This window comes from Cynara cardunculus (assembly GCF_001531365.2).
Source record: "Cynara cardunculus var. scolymus isolate 2C chromosome LG 7, CcrdV1, whole genome shotgun sequence".
Classification (NCBI taxonomy): Eukaryota; Viridiplantae; Streptophyta; class Magnoliopsida; order Asterales; family Asteraceae; genus Cynara; species Cynara cardunculus.
In genome coordinates this window covers 9096137-9114734 of record NC_037534.1, presented here as the reverse complement: position 1 = coordinate 9114734, position 18598 = coordinate 9096137, and the positions used below count along the sequence as shown (strand labels likewise).

Here is an 18598-nt window from a genome sequence, read left to right as displayed (position 1 = left end):
AACGGTTTTTTGGATCTGGTATGATCAAAATTTACATAAACATTTTTTTGGAGTGATTTGTAATTCATTCCAGCGTTGATATTCAATGTCGATTTCAATAAGCACAAGGCTAGTCAAATGAAAAAAACCCCCGAAGCATCGTAGTTTACCAACGAACGTGCAACTTGTATCACGACTAAACAGTAAAACCAAATGCAATCAGTGCAATCATCAAACGATATGAATTGACTTAACAAAGTATGCTCAAGTGATCAATTATCAAGATACGGTTTTTTCAAATAACGTTTCAGAACTGATAATAAAGAGCTGTCACATTGACAAACCAGTTAAGTGGACCTGACCTAAGGATCGGTTATAACGATCAATATGGGTTACACATTTTCGAAGAAAGACCGAATTCGAGCTTTCAGAGCCATCATTATGTCAATGATTCAATCAAATCACATCAAAAAGGCCTCGGTAAATATAAGTCCCACACAGAAGAAAAGTTCTACAGTAAAATATATACAGACTTCACCTCTATGAGGATATGATCAAACGGCCTTGGAAACAAATTCCAGTATCACCTCAGTGGCCTAATATGAACAAAAAACTAAACAAACCCCATGAATTCCAAAAGCTTGGTAAATGGAACAAAATGATACAGAATGAAACTTGTTGTCCCATATTTGATGCGATATTTAAACCGACTACCAAAATAGGTAGAACAAAAATTAGGAGGATGCAAAGTTGTTAAAGACTCAAGGCGCACTTGGGTCTTGGGGCGTAGGAGCGAGGCCCAAGCGTGAGACTCGAGCCTCAGGAATGTGTGGAGCATATTTATCCAAACGTGTATATATACACACACAGTTACATAACTCAAATATGCAACAAGTAGAAGGCTCCAGTGCAACAACCAACAATACTTCGATAGAAGCAAAAGGCAGAAGGATTTTAAAGCGTAAGTTGTGAGAGAGAAGTTTTAAGGTCTGGATATATTACGGTTTGACCTATGTCATCTATTTAATAAATCTATTTTTAAGAATTTAGGGTATGAGAAAACATATTTAATATTGGGGTTTGACTAAGGTGGCGTTTGGTTCACATAATGTTTTTGGATGGAAGGAAATCTGTTAAAGAATTTTGACTTCGAAGAAATTGGAATAGAATGTTGTCAGTTTTTAATTTTTCTAAAACTAAAAATACTTTAATAAAATAAATATTTAATATATAAAACAATATAAAATACACAACTCAAATATAATCATTAGCCAAACAACGTTACTAAATCAACGATGGTCGACGGTGGTTCAGATCCGTGGTGGTCCGCAGTGGTTCAGATCGATGGTGGTCTGCAATGGTTCAGATGGATGGTGGTTCAGATCGACGATGGCGACAGTGGATCAGATCAGTGGTTGTTCAAATCGTTGGTGGTCGGCGGTGATTCAGATCGGTGGTAGTCGGCGTTGGTCGGCAGTGGTTCAAATCAATGGTGGTCCGTGGTGCTTCAGGTGGCGATGGTTGGATGTGGTTTAGATTGGCGGTGTTTCAGATCGGGGGTGATTCAAATTGGCGATGGATCAGATTGGTGATGGTCGGCGATGGATCAGATTGGTGATGGTCGGCGATGGTTCAAATCGGTGGTGGTCGACGATGATTCAGATTGGTGGTAGTTGGCGGTGGTTCAAATTGATGGTGGTTCAGATGGCGATAGTCGACGGTGGTTCAAATGGGTGGTGGTCTTTGGTGGTTCAGATCGGTGGTGGTCTATGGTGGTTCAGATGGTGGTGAGGTTCAGAGCGACGGTGGATCCATTCGCTGGTGGTTCAGATAGGTAGTGGTTGGCGGTGGTTCAGATCAGCGGTGGTTCCGATTCGTGGTGGTCGGCAGTGGTTCAAATGGCGATGGTCGGCGGTGGTTCAGATGACGGTGATTCATATCAACAATGGTCGAAGGTGGTCGACATGATCATGTTGGGTTTTATGAGATTATGATTTATTAGGTTAAGGACATATTTTGTATTATGAAAATAGAGAATTTCATTCCACCAAAATACCATGTAGTTGCTAAGGAATGTTAAATTCCTTTATTTGTGAAATTTGTAAGATTTTGAAGATTCCTTTCGTGAAAAAGAATGAACCAAACGAGGGAATGAAATTTGGTCAATGGAATTCAACATTCCAATTTCATTAGATTCCTTCCGAATCTATAAACCAAACGCCTCCTAAGTATTTTATAACTCTTTATGAGGCATGTCCAGGCCCACAAGGCGCCACACACAGGGCCTTGATGAGCCTCATGCCTCAACTTTGGAAAAGCCCAAGACCTTAAGCCTTATGAGCCTCCGAGCTTAGGCACGTCTCAGGCGAGCTTTTAACAACTACGGGGAATAAGATAAGATTGGTAAATCACCAAACTACTCATATCAAATTAAAACCCTAAAAACATTGCACAATTCTTTTGCATGCCTACGTCACCTTCGCTTGTCCAGTCATGTTCTGTCCAATTTCGTTTGCATACCAAACACACCCACTCAGACAGATACGAGGAAGGTGAGGTTTGCTTAAGGGGTAGAGAGGTTATTTCCATAAATGAAGACAATACAACACATATGACCAAGTTGTTAATAAGATTAACAAAAAGTAGCAGAAACTTGTGTTATGTCAGCCATGAATGTCTTGATCTATAGAATCATAAGCTAAATAAAGAAAGAGAAGGGGGGGGGGGGGTATATTGAAGATACCATCATCATATCTTGTTACTAACAAATCATAAATTATGAACAAACTTAAGTTACTAACCCCATTACAAACTGTGTCGTTAACACGCACAACCTCCACCTTGCTGCTCCGACTGTGAAGTATTACCTGAAGATTTCAAGTTCACATCAACCATGTCTTCTTGTTTTGTAGACGAAAGAGTCTCCATCCCCGGCAACGCAGCAGCAATCTTTCGGAACAGAGGCTAATACATTTATGAGATCAAACATGTCAATTCTCACCAATCCGATTGGACCGATAGATAACGACATCAAACTAGACCAAAGATGCACAAAAAAGCCTGATCATGCCAAGTATTTTTTTTTCTCAAGGGCCAAAAAGCCCATTTTCACAGCCAAAGCCTGGCCCAGCCCGAACTTATTAAAAACGGGTTTGAAATGCACAAACAAGATCAAATGTTACAGAAATAGAAAAGAAGAGCAAAAATCAAAATAGAAAGAGGGTTGATGATACTTTGATTTGGGAAGTAGTAGGGTTGAAATCAAGGCAAATCCATAGTTACTTCTGCAATGGAGGGGAAGTAAAACATAGATAATGGTTTTGTGTGGGGAAAATTGCACCAAAATGTAATAAACTTTGCTTTTGTTTCCACTATGTTGTAACTGGGAATCAAAATCGTCAGCCAATGTAACAAAGTTTCAAAGATTCCTATTTCCGGGAATCTAAATTAACTGCTCAACTTACATGATCATCGATTAATGTAACCAACTTTAACACGTAATCTTAGAAAACTTGTTACATTAATTGACAATTTTGATTCACTATTACACATAATAAGAATAAAGACACTTTGTTTCAATGCATTTTGACCTTCTATTTAAGAGAAAATATATGGCACCCACCCTGGTACGGTGGTACCACACCAAACGTGTCGTTTATTTCATTTTCTTGGAAGAGTAAGATTACATGCACATTATTTTTGTGTATAAAGATGTCGTGTTGAGTTTGATGGATGTAAAGTGAAGGTAATAAATCAAACCTTGATGTTGAATCCAGCTTTTGCACTGGTTTCTATAAACATGACTCCGAATTCACGAGCTTTGCCATCTCCTTCTTCAATTGAAACTTGCCTGTTTAATCATAAAATTCAGCATCGAGTAAATAAAAACCAAAACAAACCAGTATATTCCACATTGTGCGTAGACCTTACCTCTATCCCAAGGGGTAGAAAGGTTGTTTCAATGCAAAACAAAAATAACAGGATACAAGTGTGCAACAAAATAGCAGGTACAAGGTGATGAACTGTCTGGCAAACGGTAAAAGCAAGTAAAACTAGGGTTGCATACAGTAAAAAAAGGAGATACTAAGGCCGACAAACAGTAAGGGTCCCACAAGTAAATTAATGGAACTCATAATTACATCATTATTGCTTCTCACGTGATATACCCACAAAAAATATAAGTATTAAATGACCAAAAATGAATGGAAGGTAAAACATATTTCAACCTAAAAGATGGTTCTAATGTGTTATCAGTCAAACAAAGAAACAGTGAGGATTTCAGACATGATGATAACACAAATACTAAGAAGTAAAACCACATTGCTAGCTGTTCAAATGGTTAATCTTACACCTTTTGTCAACAAGATCGGTTTTGTTCCCAACAAGAACAATAATGACATCAGTGCCTCGCTCAGTACGTACTTCTTCTATCCACTTTGCAGTGTTCAAGAACGATTGTCGATCTGCAAAATAACAAACCCAATATAGGAAATGGGTTAAAACCGAACAAAAAGTGTCCCATGTGAACAAAATTCTTGTTTCAAGTAAGGTTGAGTATTGGAGCAACCATTATTATTACACCTTTGTGAGGGTTTGAGTCACTCGAAACAATCATTCAAATTATTGTTCCAAGTGTGATAACTCAATAATATCCCTCCGTCCCAGAATAAAGTTCTACAATAAAAAAGGTACATAGTTTTAGAAATGTGTAATTATTAACTTGTTAATTAACTAAATGACAATTTCAGTTTAAATAATACAGGGAGTAATGAATTTCTCTATATAATAATTAATGGTAGAATTGGAAAATAGACACTTATTTTGAGACAAATTAAAATAAAAATGTGGAAACTTATTTTGGAATGGAGGAAGTAACAAAAATTAAGATGCATGCATCAAAAAACTATCTTAAGCCAGTTCAGGATGCTCATATAGGCAAAGCATCCCACATGAACAAGAAGTCTTCCTATGTTCTGAAATGCACCATGAACTAGTAAAAGAATATCTCAAATAATAAAAAAAGTAAAAGAAAGTTGTCTCTAAATGAAAAAGGGCAATTTGAATGAAAAAGTAGCGTACTTTAACTTGATTCCTATTTTGGGTAATGTACCCTCATAATTTCCATTTTGATACCTAAGATGTACAGTTTTAAACATTTAAGAACCCGGGTAACCGGTTGAAGCATTAATTGGTTACCATGCTGATGTGGCGAGTGATGTGGTATCCAACTCAGTATTATTTGCTACTCAACCCAATTTCATCCCATCACTCGCCACATCAGTATGGTAACCGGTTAGTTAATGCTTCAAACAGTTACCCGAGTACTTAAATGTTTAAAACTTTACATCTTAGGTACCAAAATAGAAGTTTTGAAATTACGTAACCCGAACTAAGAATCAAGTTAAAGTACGTTACTTTTTCATGCAATTTGCCCAATTAAAAAAAATGGTGCAAAGAAGAAAAGGCTTGCACTGGTTTAGATGTAGAGAACGGTGCAGTGTTTATAAGAAAATGGGCAAATATATGTTGCAAAAAATGTTGATTAGATAATTCCTGACTTCTTAAGTGAGGTTTTACTCACTAGCGACATCATAGACAATCACTGCAACTGATGAATCTCTTATATAGCTTGGAATGAGACTCCTAAATCTCTCCTGCCCAGCAGTATCCCTGAAATGTTACAAGACAAACTGTCAAGAAAAAGGGAGAGTAAATCAAACCAAACAAAACAAGCTCAGTATATCCCACCTGGAGGTGGGGTCGGGGATGTATGACCTCTACCCCAAAAAAGAAACATAGCATATTAAACGTAAATTATCAACCACCCAGGTAGTAAATATACTTCACAAACACTAGAGCCTTCTAAAACAATATCTGACTCTGCTTAGAATAACTTAAAGAGTCCTGAGTTCAAATTCCTTACATGTGTATTTCCAGGTGAGTTATAGGGGTGAGATAATTGGTGGCAGCAAAAGATTCAACCCAGCTGGTATAGTTTTTGGGTATTCTGAAAATTCTCAAACTCCTTCAATTGAGAGAGCATGGGGTCGAAACTATGCAACATTGCCTCGTTCACTTGTGGTTAACACTTTATTTTATCCAACTTTCTCTCTTTGTCACACTTCATGGAAACAACTGCTCTACTATTTGGTGTAGAGGCGAGGTCAGCATACATCCCACCCTCCGAGTGCCCACCTCTCGATGGGATATACTGGGCTCGTTTGGTTTTGTTTGGTTTACCATTATATCCTTTTACTAGATTAGTAAGGTGGTTTCACTCCAACAAATACACTCATCACATGCCAAGTAACTATAACAATACTATATGTTGACTTCTTAGAAAAGATAAACACATGAAAATCTTGTCAAAAAATTTGATGAAACAGTCAATTCTGTGTTTTCAGATATTTATAGTGAAACGCTTGTAGCTTACAGGCTATGCAAAGAATTTATTAATATATATAGCAATGTATTACAAGACACTTTACTTAATCACTGGGTCAACTGAAAAGAACAAGCAACAAGTAGTAAACATAAAAACGTACCAAAGCTGTAACCGAACTGTTCTATCTTCAAGGTACATTGTTTTTGACAAGAAATCAATGCCAATGGTAGCCTGCAGTTCATATCCAAAAACAATGTCAGAGCTTTTAGTTTATTGCTTTGATATATTATTTTGCCAAACTAGGGATCAGTTGTTATGAATCAATTCTAACACGTTTGTCAAATGATTTTATTTACATCATTTATCAACCCAGAATAGATATTCCATGGACAAATTTCGCCAATTCCACCAAATGTTCTGGCTCAAATTCCTGGAGAATGTACACTCACATATAAACATACATACATATTATCTGGCAAAACAATAGAACTAAAGGAATCTGTTGGGGACATATCAAAGAGAATGTAGGTCTCTGGACTTGGCCTATGGTGAAAAGGATTCAAACAGATGTCAAGGGACTGAGCATAATCATGCATGGTTCTCATGTGTCAAGGACATGGTGGGTGGACTGAAGGTAACCTTGAGTGTTTGACAATACAAAATTGATGCAATAATATATGAATGCTTTTAGGTCTTCATCTCTCGAGATAATCATACTCTTCCACCCATGAAAATTGCACCAGTCAACGGTGTACACATATTAACAAAATTGTTAACAATATTAGTCAAAAGGCCTGAAATACGGTATCATCAAAAGACAGAGACAATAAGAACAAATGTTTGTACTGGCCTTGAGTTTCCATCTACAGTTACTTTAGAAGATTAAAATCAATATCACAACAGATTCTGTGATGAAGACAAGACATCTTACCAAGCAAAACGAAACTTTCAAATTAACATGAGACATCCCAAAGTGAAAGATGACGCAATTTCACGGGACAAGCTATGGATGTAGTACAAAAAAGCTCAAGCTAAAAGACTGTGGAACAAAAACTCCGTATCCTTTTCGCTTGCTACATGGAGAGCTGATCCCAAACATCAATGCTCTTTCAGTCTTACGTGATGAGCTTATTTGAAGGTTCAAACGTAAAATTCCTTTACAGCAACCACATGGACAAGAAATAATAACGAATTCATGCAAGACCTTGATAAGATTGACATGGTTTCAGAATTCTACATCATTCAATTACATACACAAACACCCCGATCCAATGATCCGTCGTCAATTGCATACAGATCATGAACGAATCAACACAAAAAACAAAGAAAAGCCGGCGAATTATACCTGATAGGTTGTATCGAATTTGTCATACATGAATCTTGTAATGATACTGGTTTTCCCGACGGATTGATCACCCAAAAATACCAGTTTGTATTTGGCAAGAGGTGACACCACCGCCATTATTGAGCTGATCTCAGACTCCTCTCGGCGATCAGATCTGAATCTGTGAAACGTAGAGAGAGAATAAAGAGGAAATGGAGGAGAGAGAATGGGGAGAAATGGAAGAACACTGGGTTTGATTTGATTTGATTTTTCAATCGGGTCACATATATACGACACGGAGAAGAAACCGCCAATTTGACCAAGATTGCTTTCACTCCTCATAATCCACTATCACTACAATTCAATATTTTAAGGGGTGTTTTGGAATTACTTGTAAAAACAACTTATTGATTTATTTTAGTGTAACATTAATAATAAACACTTTTAAGTGTTTGGATAAACGGCTTATGTCGTGTAAAACCGGTAATAAGATGTTTTTTAAAAAGTTAAATCATTCTAACATATAATAAGTTGATAAAGAACTTTTGTAGAAAAGCATAAGTTGTCTCAAATAAGCAATCCCAAACACCCTCTAAGATTTTAGTAGCATAATGCAATAATTTATCTGGTAAATGTTAACCATAGTAAGATTCGTCACCGGCATTTGTCGGGAAAGACTTTCGGTCCTTGTCTTTGTTAAATTATAAGCTAGTACCGTGTTAGTTTCTCTCAATTATATACAATAGCAGTTATGTAACTATCTTACACAAAATAGTTGCATCGTATGGGTATGTCTTTTAGAATAGTCACATTGGTTGTTGAAGGGTTGTGTCCCTTTTTGTATGTATGTATATATGTATGTCTCTGTAACTCATTTATTAAAAAGATGTATGATCATTAATCAATAAAGGGAATATATTTGGTTATATACTGTCTGTACCCAACATTGCGGTATCAGAGCCAATGCATCAATGGCCTTGACTTCAGGTAATCCTTTGCATTTTTAACTTCCCAAATTAAATGGGAAAAACTATCATTATTGGAGCATACAGATGAAGGTTCTCTGAGTCACAAGATCTATGGGACATAGTCGATCAAGGTTTTGATGAACCAGAAGATTTTGATGAATTAACTCAAGATCAAGAAGAAGAATTAGGAGATTTGAACCTCCATGCCACAAGGGGATTTTTATTCCTTCTTGGATTTGAACCTGAGACCTCCTGGTACTTTTGATCTTTGGAGCCAAACTCAAACCAATCAGACATCACCCTTGTGGTTACATGGGATGGGATATGCTTTACAGAAGCTATAGAGGGGAAGACAAAGTGAAAGTGGTGAAACTGCAAACTTTAAGATGCTAGTTCGACAGTTTAAGAATGAAGGATCCAGAGACTATAGAAGAATTTTACAGTCGGGTAATTTTGTTGCTTAATCAATTGAGATTAAATGGAGAATGTTTGGATGATAAAAGAGTCGTTGAGAAAATTCTCAGAAGTTTAACCAGAAAATTCAAATATATTATGGTTGCAATCAAAGAATCCAAAGATCTCTCAACCCTCCCGTTAGAAAGCCTGCTTGGAACTCTATAGTGTCATGAACTTAGGATGAGACAATTCAATTCAAATCCTTTTGAACAGGCATTTCAACTACAATCTTTAAATTCTATGACAGACAGAAATAAGGCATCTATGAGAGAACAAGGTGAACTCAAAGGCAGAGGCAAAGGGAAAGGATCACCTTCTGTACAATGTTATCATTACCAAAAATTTGGCCACATCGCCAAATACTGCAAAAAAAAGGATAGCAGAAGAGAGAGAGATTCTACTTTTATCAACAAAGAAGATGGAAATGAAGGTGATACCTATTAAATGAACAACCAAGTGATAACGAAGTGGCATAATGAGATTTGAGTATTCATTAAAAAGGTTGTGGTGTCTTTGGTTATCCCACATTGGTGAGAAGATGATGGAAATGGAAGAATGATGTGCATATTTATTTATTAGAAGTAGGCAATTAGGCATGGGAATTGGGCGGGGATCTCAATCTGCGTCCCCGATTACTTATCTTTATCCCCGACCTGTTTCTTGTCGGGGAATATAATCATATCCTCATCCCCAACGGGGAACGAGGATTTTTTTTTTTGTTTATGTAAGTTATTTTAAATTAAAAATGTGAGATACCATACATGTTTAAATCTCAAACATTTTCAATAAATCTAAAACCAAAATAAATTTAATTTAATACATAAAAAAAACCACAGCATCATATAAGAATTAACAACATAAAACAAAAAAAAATCAGTTTAATCCAAAAAAAAAACTTAAAGTTACATGTACCAAAAGATATTGAGTAATATAAAACTATATCGAGTAATTGTATTTTGACTAGGGGTGTACAAAAAACCGCTAACCCACGAAACCCGTCCAACCCAACCCGCTAACAACCCAATTAAACTCAACTTGCCAAATCGCTAACCCGTCAATTAGGAGGGTTGCTCAACCCGCCCAACCCGCCCAACCCGCCACTAATATATAATTTTTATAAAATTATATTTATATATATATTTATTTATTTATTAATTTATTATGTATATATATTGTTAATGTATAAATTTTATATAATTTTTATTGATATTATAATTTGTTTCATTTTGGATAAACATATAGTTTATCAAAAGAGATTCACGATCAAAGAATGATGACAAATAATCTAATTAATAAGGAAAATTATTGATTTTTTTTGTAACAACAACAAATTGATATGTTGGAGAATACGAAAGATATTGATAGATATTTGATGGACGAATCCATCAATCTATGACGCTTTTAAAGAGTTATGTTAGAAAAATGTTTTATCTAAAAGAATTACAATATGTTTATAAGATGATTTTGGACGTCTTAACAAATTCTATGATGCTTTTAAAATAAAGTGTCATATTAGTTATTTTATACAACACGACTTGAAAAAGTGTCATATGAACATAGGTGTCCTATAAATAGATGAGTTTACGGGACACTTTTCAACACGTTTCTATAAAATAACTAATACGACATTTTATGTAAAGATCATTCTAAAACACTTGTTGAAACGTCCAAAAACGTCTTATAAACCTATTGTAATCTTTTTAGATAAGACGTTTTATAGTATGGTCCATAAACTTAAGTTTCATGAATTATTTCATTCGTCAAATTATGTAACTACTAACCCGCCAACTCAACCCAACCCGACTCAACCCGCAAAGATTGGGTTGGGTTGGGTTACACTTTTGAGTGAGTTGGGTTGAGATTTTTTCAAACCGTCATAATTGGGTTGGGTTGTAAAATTGTTGTAAACCGCCCAACCCAACCCGCGTACACCCCTAATTTTGACTTAACATCCAAAATATTACATATTCATCCAAAAAAATAACAATTTTAAATTATAAACCTAGTTAGGAAATAAGAAATTATGGAGTACCGCTTTAGTTGAAATAAATAATATACATATATATATGTACAAATATATATATATATATATAATTTATTAATTAAAACTTATTAATTAATATATATATATATATATATATAATGGGTACGAGACAAGACGGGGAATACGATACTATCCCCGTCCCCAGTTTGAGACAAACGGGGATCTCCGTCCCCATCCCCGATTTAGGTGGGGAATCCTCGTCCCCGACCGAGGCAGGTGGACAGGTTCCGACGAGTCGGGGCCCATTCTCCTGCATATAAGCAAGATCTTTATGGAAACTAATGGGGTTAGCCTATTTTGGCTGACCCTCTACACCTATACCCATGTAGTCGACTAATTTTGGCTAACCATCTAGACTTACGGGTTGGTTGGTTGTTTTTCACCGTCCCTCTTATTATAAATATCAAAATTTGTGGTGCGTATATCTAGTGTCCACTCAGTTGCATTTTTGTATCGTTTTAACAAAATTATGTTACAAGACAACGTTTGTAAGATAAATTAGAAACATAATTTCTCATTACACACACCATAATAATAAAGCAGTTTCAATGGTATTATGTTACAAATAAATCAATCAATTATGAATATCAACATCATTATATTATGTATATATATATAGACTTGGGATCATGTGAGACCGATGATTCTTCGTGAGACCCGTAAGACCAATTCTCAACCCTTGGATTAGATCTACAATCGTCAGATCTTAACATTCATAAACGTCACGAGACTTCTCAATATTCAATAATCACAAATTGTCACCGTGCAACTTTAGACAGTTAGATCATTAACTTATAAAGTTGATTAATGAACATAAATTGGTCTTACGGGTTTCACGAAAACCCCCTGGTCTCACGTGAACCCAACCATATATATATATATATATATGTGTGTGTGTGTGTATTAAAGGAACAATAAAAATCTCAACATTCTGTTTTGGGCATGTCCTTGTTCTTGACGACTATCTTTTTGCATGTTCTATAGCACATAATTAATCCCAAACATGCGGGATTACAGATTATTGTAACTTCTATTTTTATTCAAACATAAATTTAAAATTTCCAACCACAAAGGTGGTGCCTGATTGGTTTGAGTCTGAGCTCCAAAGGTCAAAAGTGCCTGGAGGTCCCATGTTTAAATAAAATGAGGAATAAAAATCCCCTTGTAGCCATGGAGGTTCAAATGCGGTGACTCCAGGCTACCCGCAAAGCAGGTGGTTGTCCTGGGATTAGTCGGCTCGCATAACGTATTAGATAAAGATTTGTATTAATCTTCTATTATCGATTTGTAATGCGATTTTTACATCCTTACATCGTGTTCCAATGCGTTAGTATACAACTAGTTCTAGTAAAAGTTTTGAGTAACGTTTATTTATTTGCATGAAATGTTGACAATCTACACATTTTGTTGGGGATATCGGGTTTGTATAGTGAGAAACTATGAATAGTTGCTTGGATGAAACTTGAGATCACGTGAGAGCTCATTTTTCTTGAGTAATATTTCGGCCCAAATATGTCTGGTATCATGAAACTTACTTGATAATCGTAATCTTAGTCATGATTTTGACAAAAATCATAACTTATAGATCTAGAAAAATCGTAACAGATCACACACTAAAGCCGAGAATGAATATCTCATTAAATGGAAATGATTGTCGGTAATAAAGGGAAAAATTTATCGATCCCTATAAACAACCCAACTGAACCAGTCGGCATGAAATTTCCCATAACCAACCCAACTGAACCCGAGCAATCATATTCCGGTCCCAACCAGCCCTTGACCAAACCAGTCCTTTTAACCTGTCCATAATGTATAACCGGTTTGAGAAACCAATCCTTAACCCATTTTATAACCGGTCTGCATGAAATTTCCTATAACCAACCCAACTGAACCCGAGCAATCCTATTCTAGTCCCAACCAGTCCTTTTAACCGGTCCATAATGCCCATTTTTACCAACAATCATACCAATATTCTCAAAGTTTCTTATACTAGTAAGACCTTTTTGTGGTGTAAATTGTATTTATTTTATATGAAGTACATGTTATCTGTCAATGTGGAAGTTTGGGGTGTTACATTTTTACCTACAACCATACCTATATTCTCGAAGTCCAGAATAATCGAGATCAATAATATAAATAAAAATGAATTAAAAAACCCAAAAATAAGTTTGGAGTACACAAAAGATAGCAAATTGCTAACAAGAAAACATCAATAATCCATGAACTTACTGAACTGATGAAAAGTAAGCTCATTTATATAAATTCAAAGGTAAAATCAACTAAAATTCCCAAAACAAATACAGCCTAGTGGTAAATTTTCACCAGAGCCATTTCATCAAACACCTAGAGTGCATATTAGTCAGTAAAAAAGCTAAGGACAACAAGAATCTACTTAGCAGCAGATCGCATCTTGGTCCACGGAAACTTGGATGTCGCGGTTGTGGTGCTGCTGCCCCCACGGCGGTCTGCCGCTCCGTGCCTAACCCTTCCCCCATAACCTGTATCTTTCTTAACCCCGCTACCATCAAGCCAATGGATCTTCTTTGTTTCATCACCTTCGACAATGCTGGACTTGGACTGTTTGCTCATGTTCTTTCGTTCTTCTTCGATCACACGAATCGGGTACAAATCTGGGGATATCGAAAGAGGATTCCTTAAAGTAACATAAGCCTTTTTGTAATCAGGTTTTGCAATCAAAAGTCCGCCTCTTTTCTTTTTCTTCCCGTCCATGTTTAGGGTTCGAACCTCGTCCACTTCAAATCCATAAAGCGACTCCAAAACCCTCTTGATTTCAATCTAAAAACAGATGCAAGTGGGCACCAAAACCATTAATTGGATCTAAATACAACAAAAGTATGAAGAAAAGCATTCCAATCAGTAATGTTTGTACCTTGGAAGCAGAGGGGATGGTTTTTAGGGCGATTTCCGTGATGTTGGAGAAAGAAGTGGGCATGAGAAGCTTAATTGGAATATTAGCAAAGTTAACCACTCTTCTTCCCAATCTACTACCCATGTTTGAATTGGAAACCCTAGAAAGAGTCAAGAACAAACTAATTCAATTAATTATATAATTTGAGAAGAAAAACCTTCATCCATTTCTAAAAGGTAAATACAATGATTAGAGGTGACAAAAAGGAGGGTCGGGTAAGATTGGGCTACATAGAATGGGTTAGGGTCAAACGGGCAATTTTTAGGAACGGATCAAATGGGTTGTTGGTTAAATAGGTCGGGCCAAATTGTCCCTTGAGACCAAGCTGTTAACCCGATGAACAGATTACGATACATATACAAGTTCCAAATGGAAGACAAATCATTAAACTCCGATTTTCAAAAGAGGGATTCAAAAAATGGCAGGCAACTAATACATATGCCACTCAAACTAAGTCACATTACCTTACCGGATGAATGTGGTAAGGACCAAGAATCTTACCCGGTAAGAGCGAGACAAAGAAAAGAGTCTTAACCGGTAAGTGAGGGCGATGACTCTTACCACGGTAAGCACTTACCAGGTAAATTATTGCATACAAATGTTGTTTTTGTGAACTAAAATCTTACCGGCTAAGTAAATGATGGTGTTGAATTTTACCAGTAAGCGCTTATCGGTTAAGTGTTTGGTAAACGGCCCCTAACTACATAAATTATTATGCATCAGGTCTAAATGTCATATTATGGTTTCATGAAGCTTTGAAAAACCTAATCAAACATAATTAAAGCTCTTTGATGATCGTTATCGAGTTTGAAGGTATAAATTTCTTGAGCATATATTTGATGATTGCTACTACTCATAAAGATGCAACCTTTTTAATCCCAGAATACCATTCACAGCAAATTTATGCTCAACAAATTGATTCCTTCAAACTCAAACATTACATATAAGCAGAAACTGGAAGTGACAGGTTCTCTTAATTTCTGGATGATCAACGCAGATTTTAAAATTATTTGCTTTCTATTTCTTTCCTTTTTCACTTTCATTATAACGACTTGCTACTTGAGTGATTGATCCATAAGAGATAAAAAGCGATACAAAACATTCATAAGTTATTCTAGTGAGGTTTTGTATCTGCAGGGCCGGTCCAATGGTTTTGAATGCCCTGGGCGGAGAGCCAAAAAGATGCCCCTGCTCCAATGAACCAAGAACTCAATAAGGCACCAATTTTTTAAGGGGTTTGGAACCTAGTCAAGCTTCCCTTGCTTTTTTGCAAAGAGACAGCTTCCATTAAATACGAGTAACTCTCGCCCATTCTTAATCCCAGAAATAACTCATTTGAAACGAAAGTAGTAAGATATCGTATGTATCACTTTTAATTTGCATAGGGGTAGTGCTTTTTGTACCTAGGCTTTACAAGCATCGGGTACTGCTTTTAACAAGAAGATTAAGAGCAACTCCAATTTGAAAATGGAAGCAGACCAATCAATTTGTGACAATCCAACAAAGAGACATACAAACTCACATACAAGGCGAGGAGGCATAAATATAACAGTAACAGTTCATGTTAACATGAAGCCTTATTTGATTCAGAAATTTCAATTTGTCTGTTACCTATTTTAGTTAACTGGTGATTCTTGTGTTACTCTAAGCCATTATCATAGCTTACCGTTTAAGGAAAAAAAAAAAGTTTGTCCACCTACTTACGACTTAAGAATTTATAACCTACTCTAAACTAATACATTACTACTAAAAACTGATGACCACCAAGCACCAATCCCCAGACTTTACTATGGACGACTTGTGTGCATGCTTCACTTGCATTATAGCAAAGAGGCTATTTTCATGACTTGGACGCTCCGGTCATTAAAGGGTAACGATATCAGCTTCTTCAAGGTTAACCACAGGATACACTTGGTGATTTCAAGACCAATCTATGGTGGCTGAGTTTGTAAGCAAGCCCAACCGTGACCAACTGGACTCGCTATCAAATTGTCAATTACTCCACTCTCTTTCTAGTGTGTGTTGATGCCTAAATTGCTTTACTACTGTAGAGTTAGTTTGTGTTTCAGTCCAGTATTAACTATGGCCACATGACTTATGGTCCCTATTGATCCTAAACTAATCCTCATCCACTGAAAACCTGAGGGAGAAGCTAATTGGGTCAATCAACACATTTAATTTACCAAGTGGATGAAGATTCATTCGATATATTTAATTGACTAAGGGGCCGTTTACCAAACACTTACCCGGTTAAGTGCTTATCGGCCAAATTAACACTATCATTTACTTATCGAGTAAGATTTTAGTCCATCAAAACGACATCGTATGAAACAATTTACCCGGTAAGCACTTGCCGTGGTAAGAATCATTGCACTCACCTACTGGGTAAGACTCTTGGTCCTTGTCTCGTTCTTACCAGGTAAGATTCTTGGTCCTTACCATATTCATCCGTTAATGTAATGTGATTTGGTAAGCACTTACCGGGGTAAGCATTTGGTAAACGTCCCCTAAGTGGATGAAGATTTAGAAATATGGTACAATTAAAAGATTATAAAGGCCTGGTTTCTGCTGAAAATCAATATGGGATGTAGGCATTGATCATCGGTTCATCATCCATTCCCAATAAAATGAGCATGGATCTTATGCCATACAGTGGTTATACGAGTGAATTAAGGAAATACAGTTCGTATCACTTGACAATTGACATTCTCACCTCCACCATTAGCATCAGGAATCAAGATTCATCAAAGGATTTCGGTTAACTTTACATATGAAACTTGGGATGCTCGAAGCTTAATTCGAGGTTAACAATAGTAAAGCAATTCAAGAACAAAAATCAAATGTTAGGGTTTAATTGAAGTACCTGAGATGTTCAATCAGCAGCAGTGTAAATGAGGGCAGATGTGATACTTTTGGTAAGAATCGGTCGGGTTTTAATCATACCCAAATACCAAGGTCGAAGCACGGGAGCGAGAGCCGGGAGGGAAGGACGAAAGGTCAAAGCGAAGCCTCGAAGGGAACTAGGGATCGGGGAAGACGAGGTCGAAGCAAAGCCACTGGAGTCTAGACTGATACTATAGACGGGCTTGGGCTATAATAATACCCCGGGATTGATTCTGGACTGATACTATAGACGGGCTTGGGCTATAATAATGCCCGTTTTGTAAGATTTTATTCACTAAAACGTCTCCTATGCAACAACTTATCCTGGTAAGCGTTAACCATGGTAATAGCCCTCGTCCTTACTTATCGGGTAAGACTTTTGATTCTTGCATTCGCTCTTACAGGGTAAGATTATATACCCTTGTCATATTCATCCGGTAAAGTAAAATGACTTGGTGAGCGCTTATCCGGATAAACATTTGGTAAACAGCACTTAAATCATGTAAATACAATTATATGACATTATAACTAAATAATTTAACACTAATGATTTATCTCAAATTTAGAGCAAAATCTCAAATTTGAGTTAGGTTTTTGGACAAAACCTGAGTGGAGAGTGAGAGTTTTGAGAACTGATCGGAGCAGAGCCTGAGAAGCCGAGATTTGAGAGAACTCGGTGTCGAGGCACTATTTGTTTTACAAACGTGAACCCCACTCCCACGGCCCCTCGTACTCTTTTAAAAAAACGGGCCTCTTATCCATAAGAATGTAACTAAAAAGTCGTAACGATCTGAAAAATAACATTAAATTATCTATCCTATCTTTGCTTTTTCGTTTTTTATTGTTTTATTTATATTATATAAAACAAAAATGTCTTGTTATTAATAAAAAACAATCTATCATTTTTTTGCAACTTTATAAATTTGAACCATGTGTATGTAGTCGTGTGATTTGCCATAAATAAATCAAATAAAAACTGTAACAACTTAAACAGTAACCCGTATTTTTTATTTTCATCTATATTCTGATAAAATATATCATCGATCATTCTGCAACTTTAGAAGTTCATAAAGTAAGACATCATCATTTTCGTCTTTAAAACTTCAAGAATAACCAATCAATTCTTATTTAAGTTTTTGAATATCCCAGTAATAATTGATCAGTTTTTCATGAACTTTTAAAAAAAAATCATATAATAACTCATCATTTTTTTTATCAAAATTTCGAATATAAATAGTTTATATTGTATTATTCATTATTTACACAAAAAATATATTTTTATAATAATATATATAAGAGGTTTTTTTTTTTATTAACCTGGATATCCAACCCGCTATGCGAGTCGACTAATCCCAGAGCGACCACATGTTTTGCATATAGCCTAGAGTCATCGCATTTGAACCTCCATGGCTACAAGGGGATTTTTATTTCTCCTTAGATTTGAACCTGGTACTTTTCAACTTTGGAGTTAAGCTCAAACCAATCAAGCACCACCCTTGTGGTTTGAGGTATTGTTATATAACAATATAAAATGATGTTAATGTTGAAAAAGTCATATTTAATAAAAATACTAGAAGCGTACTCGCACAATGCAGCGAGATACATCATGATTTTAATATTTCATTTTATT

General features: G+C 36.0%; 2 protein-coding genes across 2 annotated transcripts; both read right to left on the bottom strand.

Annotated features, from left to right (window-relative positions):
• Nucleotides 1-2591: 2591 nt before the first annotated feature.
• LOC112515358 (ras-related protein RABH1e) lies at nucleotides 2592-7941 on the bottom strand. Its single transcript, XM_025122134.1, has 6 exons — nucleotides 7710-7941; nucleotides 6525-6595; nucleotides 5561-5649; nucleotides 4331-4442; nucleotides 3739-3829; nucleotides 2592-2943 (listed from the first exon to the last, which is right to left on the bottom strand). The coding sequence occupies exons 1-6, from the start codon at nucleotides 7824-7826 to the stop codon at nucleotides 2800-2802; spliced, it is 624 nt and encodes a 207-aa protein (XP_024977902.1). The 5' UTR covers nucleotides 7827-7941; the 3' UTR covers nucleotides 2592-2799.
• A 5409-nt stretch (nucleotides 7942-13350) lies between these two features.
• LOC112515508 lies at nucleotides 13351-17121 on the bottom strand. Its single transcript, XM_025122377.1, has 3 exons — nucleotides 16949-17121; nucleotides 14047-14185; nucleotides 13351-13952 (listed from the first exon to the last, which is right to left on the bottom strand). The coding sequence occupies exons 2-3, from the start codon at nucleotides 14167-14169 to the stop codon at nucleotides 13545-13547; spliced, it is 531 nt and encodes a 176-aa protein (XP_024978145.1). The 5' UTR covers nucleotides 14170-14185; nucleotides 16949-17121; the 3' UTR covers nucleotides 13351-13544.
• Nucleotides 17122-18598: the final 1477 nt, after the last annotated feature.

Excerpts from the sequence above, each read along its gene's own strand:
- LOC112515508 (XM_025122377.1), bottom strand. The coding sequence starts at position 14,169 with ATGGGTAGTAGATTGGGAAGAAGAGTGGTTAACTTTGCTAATATTCCA. Across the intron at positions 13,953-14,046 it reads CCATCCCCTCTGCTTCCAAG|ATTGAAATCAAGAGGGTTTT; the intron begins GTACAAACATTA and ends ATCTGTTTTTAG.
- LOC112515358 (XM_025122134.1), bottom strand. The coding sequence starts at position 7,826 with ATGGCGGTGGTGTCACCTCTTGCCAAATACAAACTGGTATTTTTGGGT. Across the intron at positions 5,650-6,524 it reads ACAGTTCGGTTACAGCTTTG|GGATACTGCTGGGCAGGAGA; the intron begins GTACGTTTTTAT and ends GTAACATTTCAG. Across the intron at positions 2,944-3,738 it reads AAGCTGGATTCAACATCAAG|CCTCTGTTCCGAAAGATTGC; the intron begins GTTTGATTTATT and ends TAAATGTATTAG.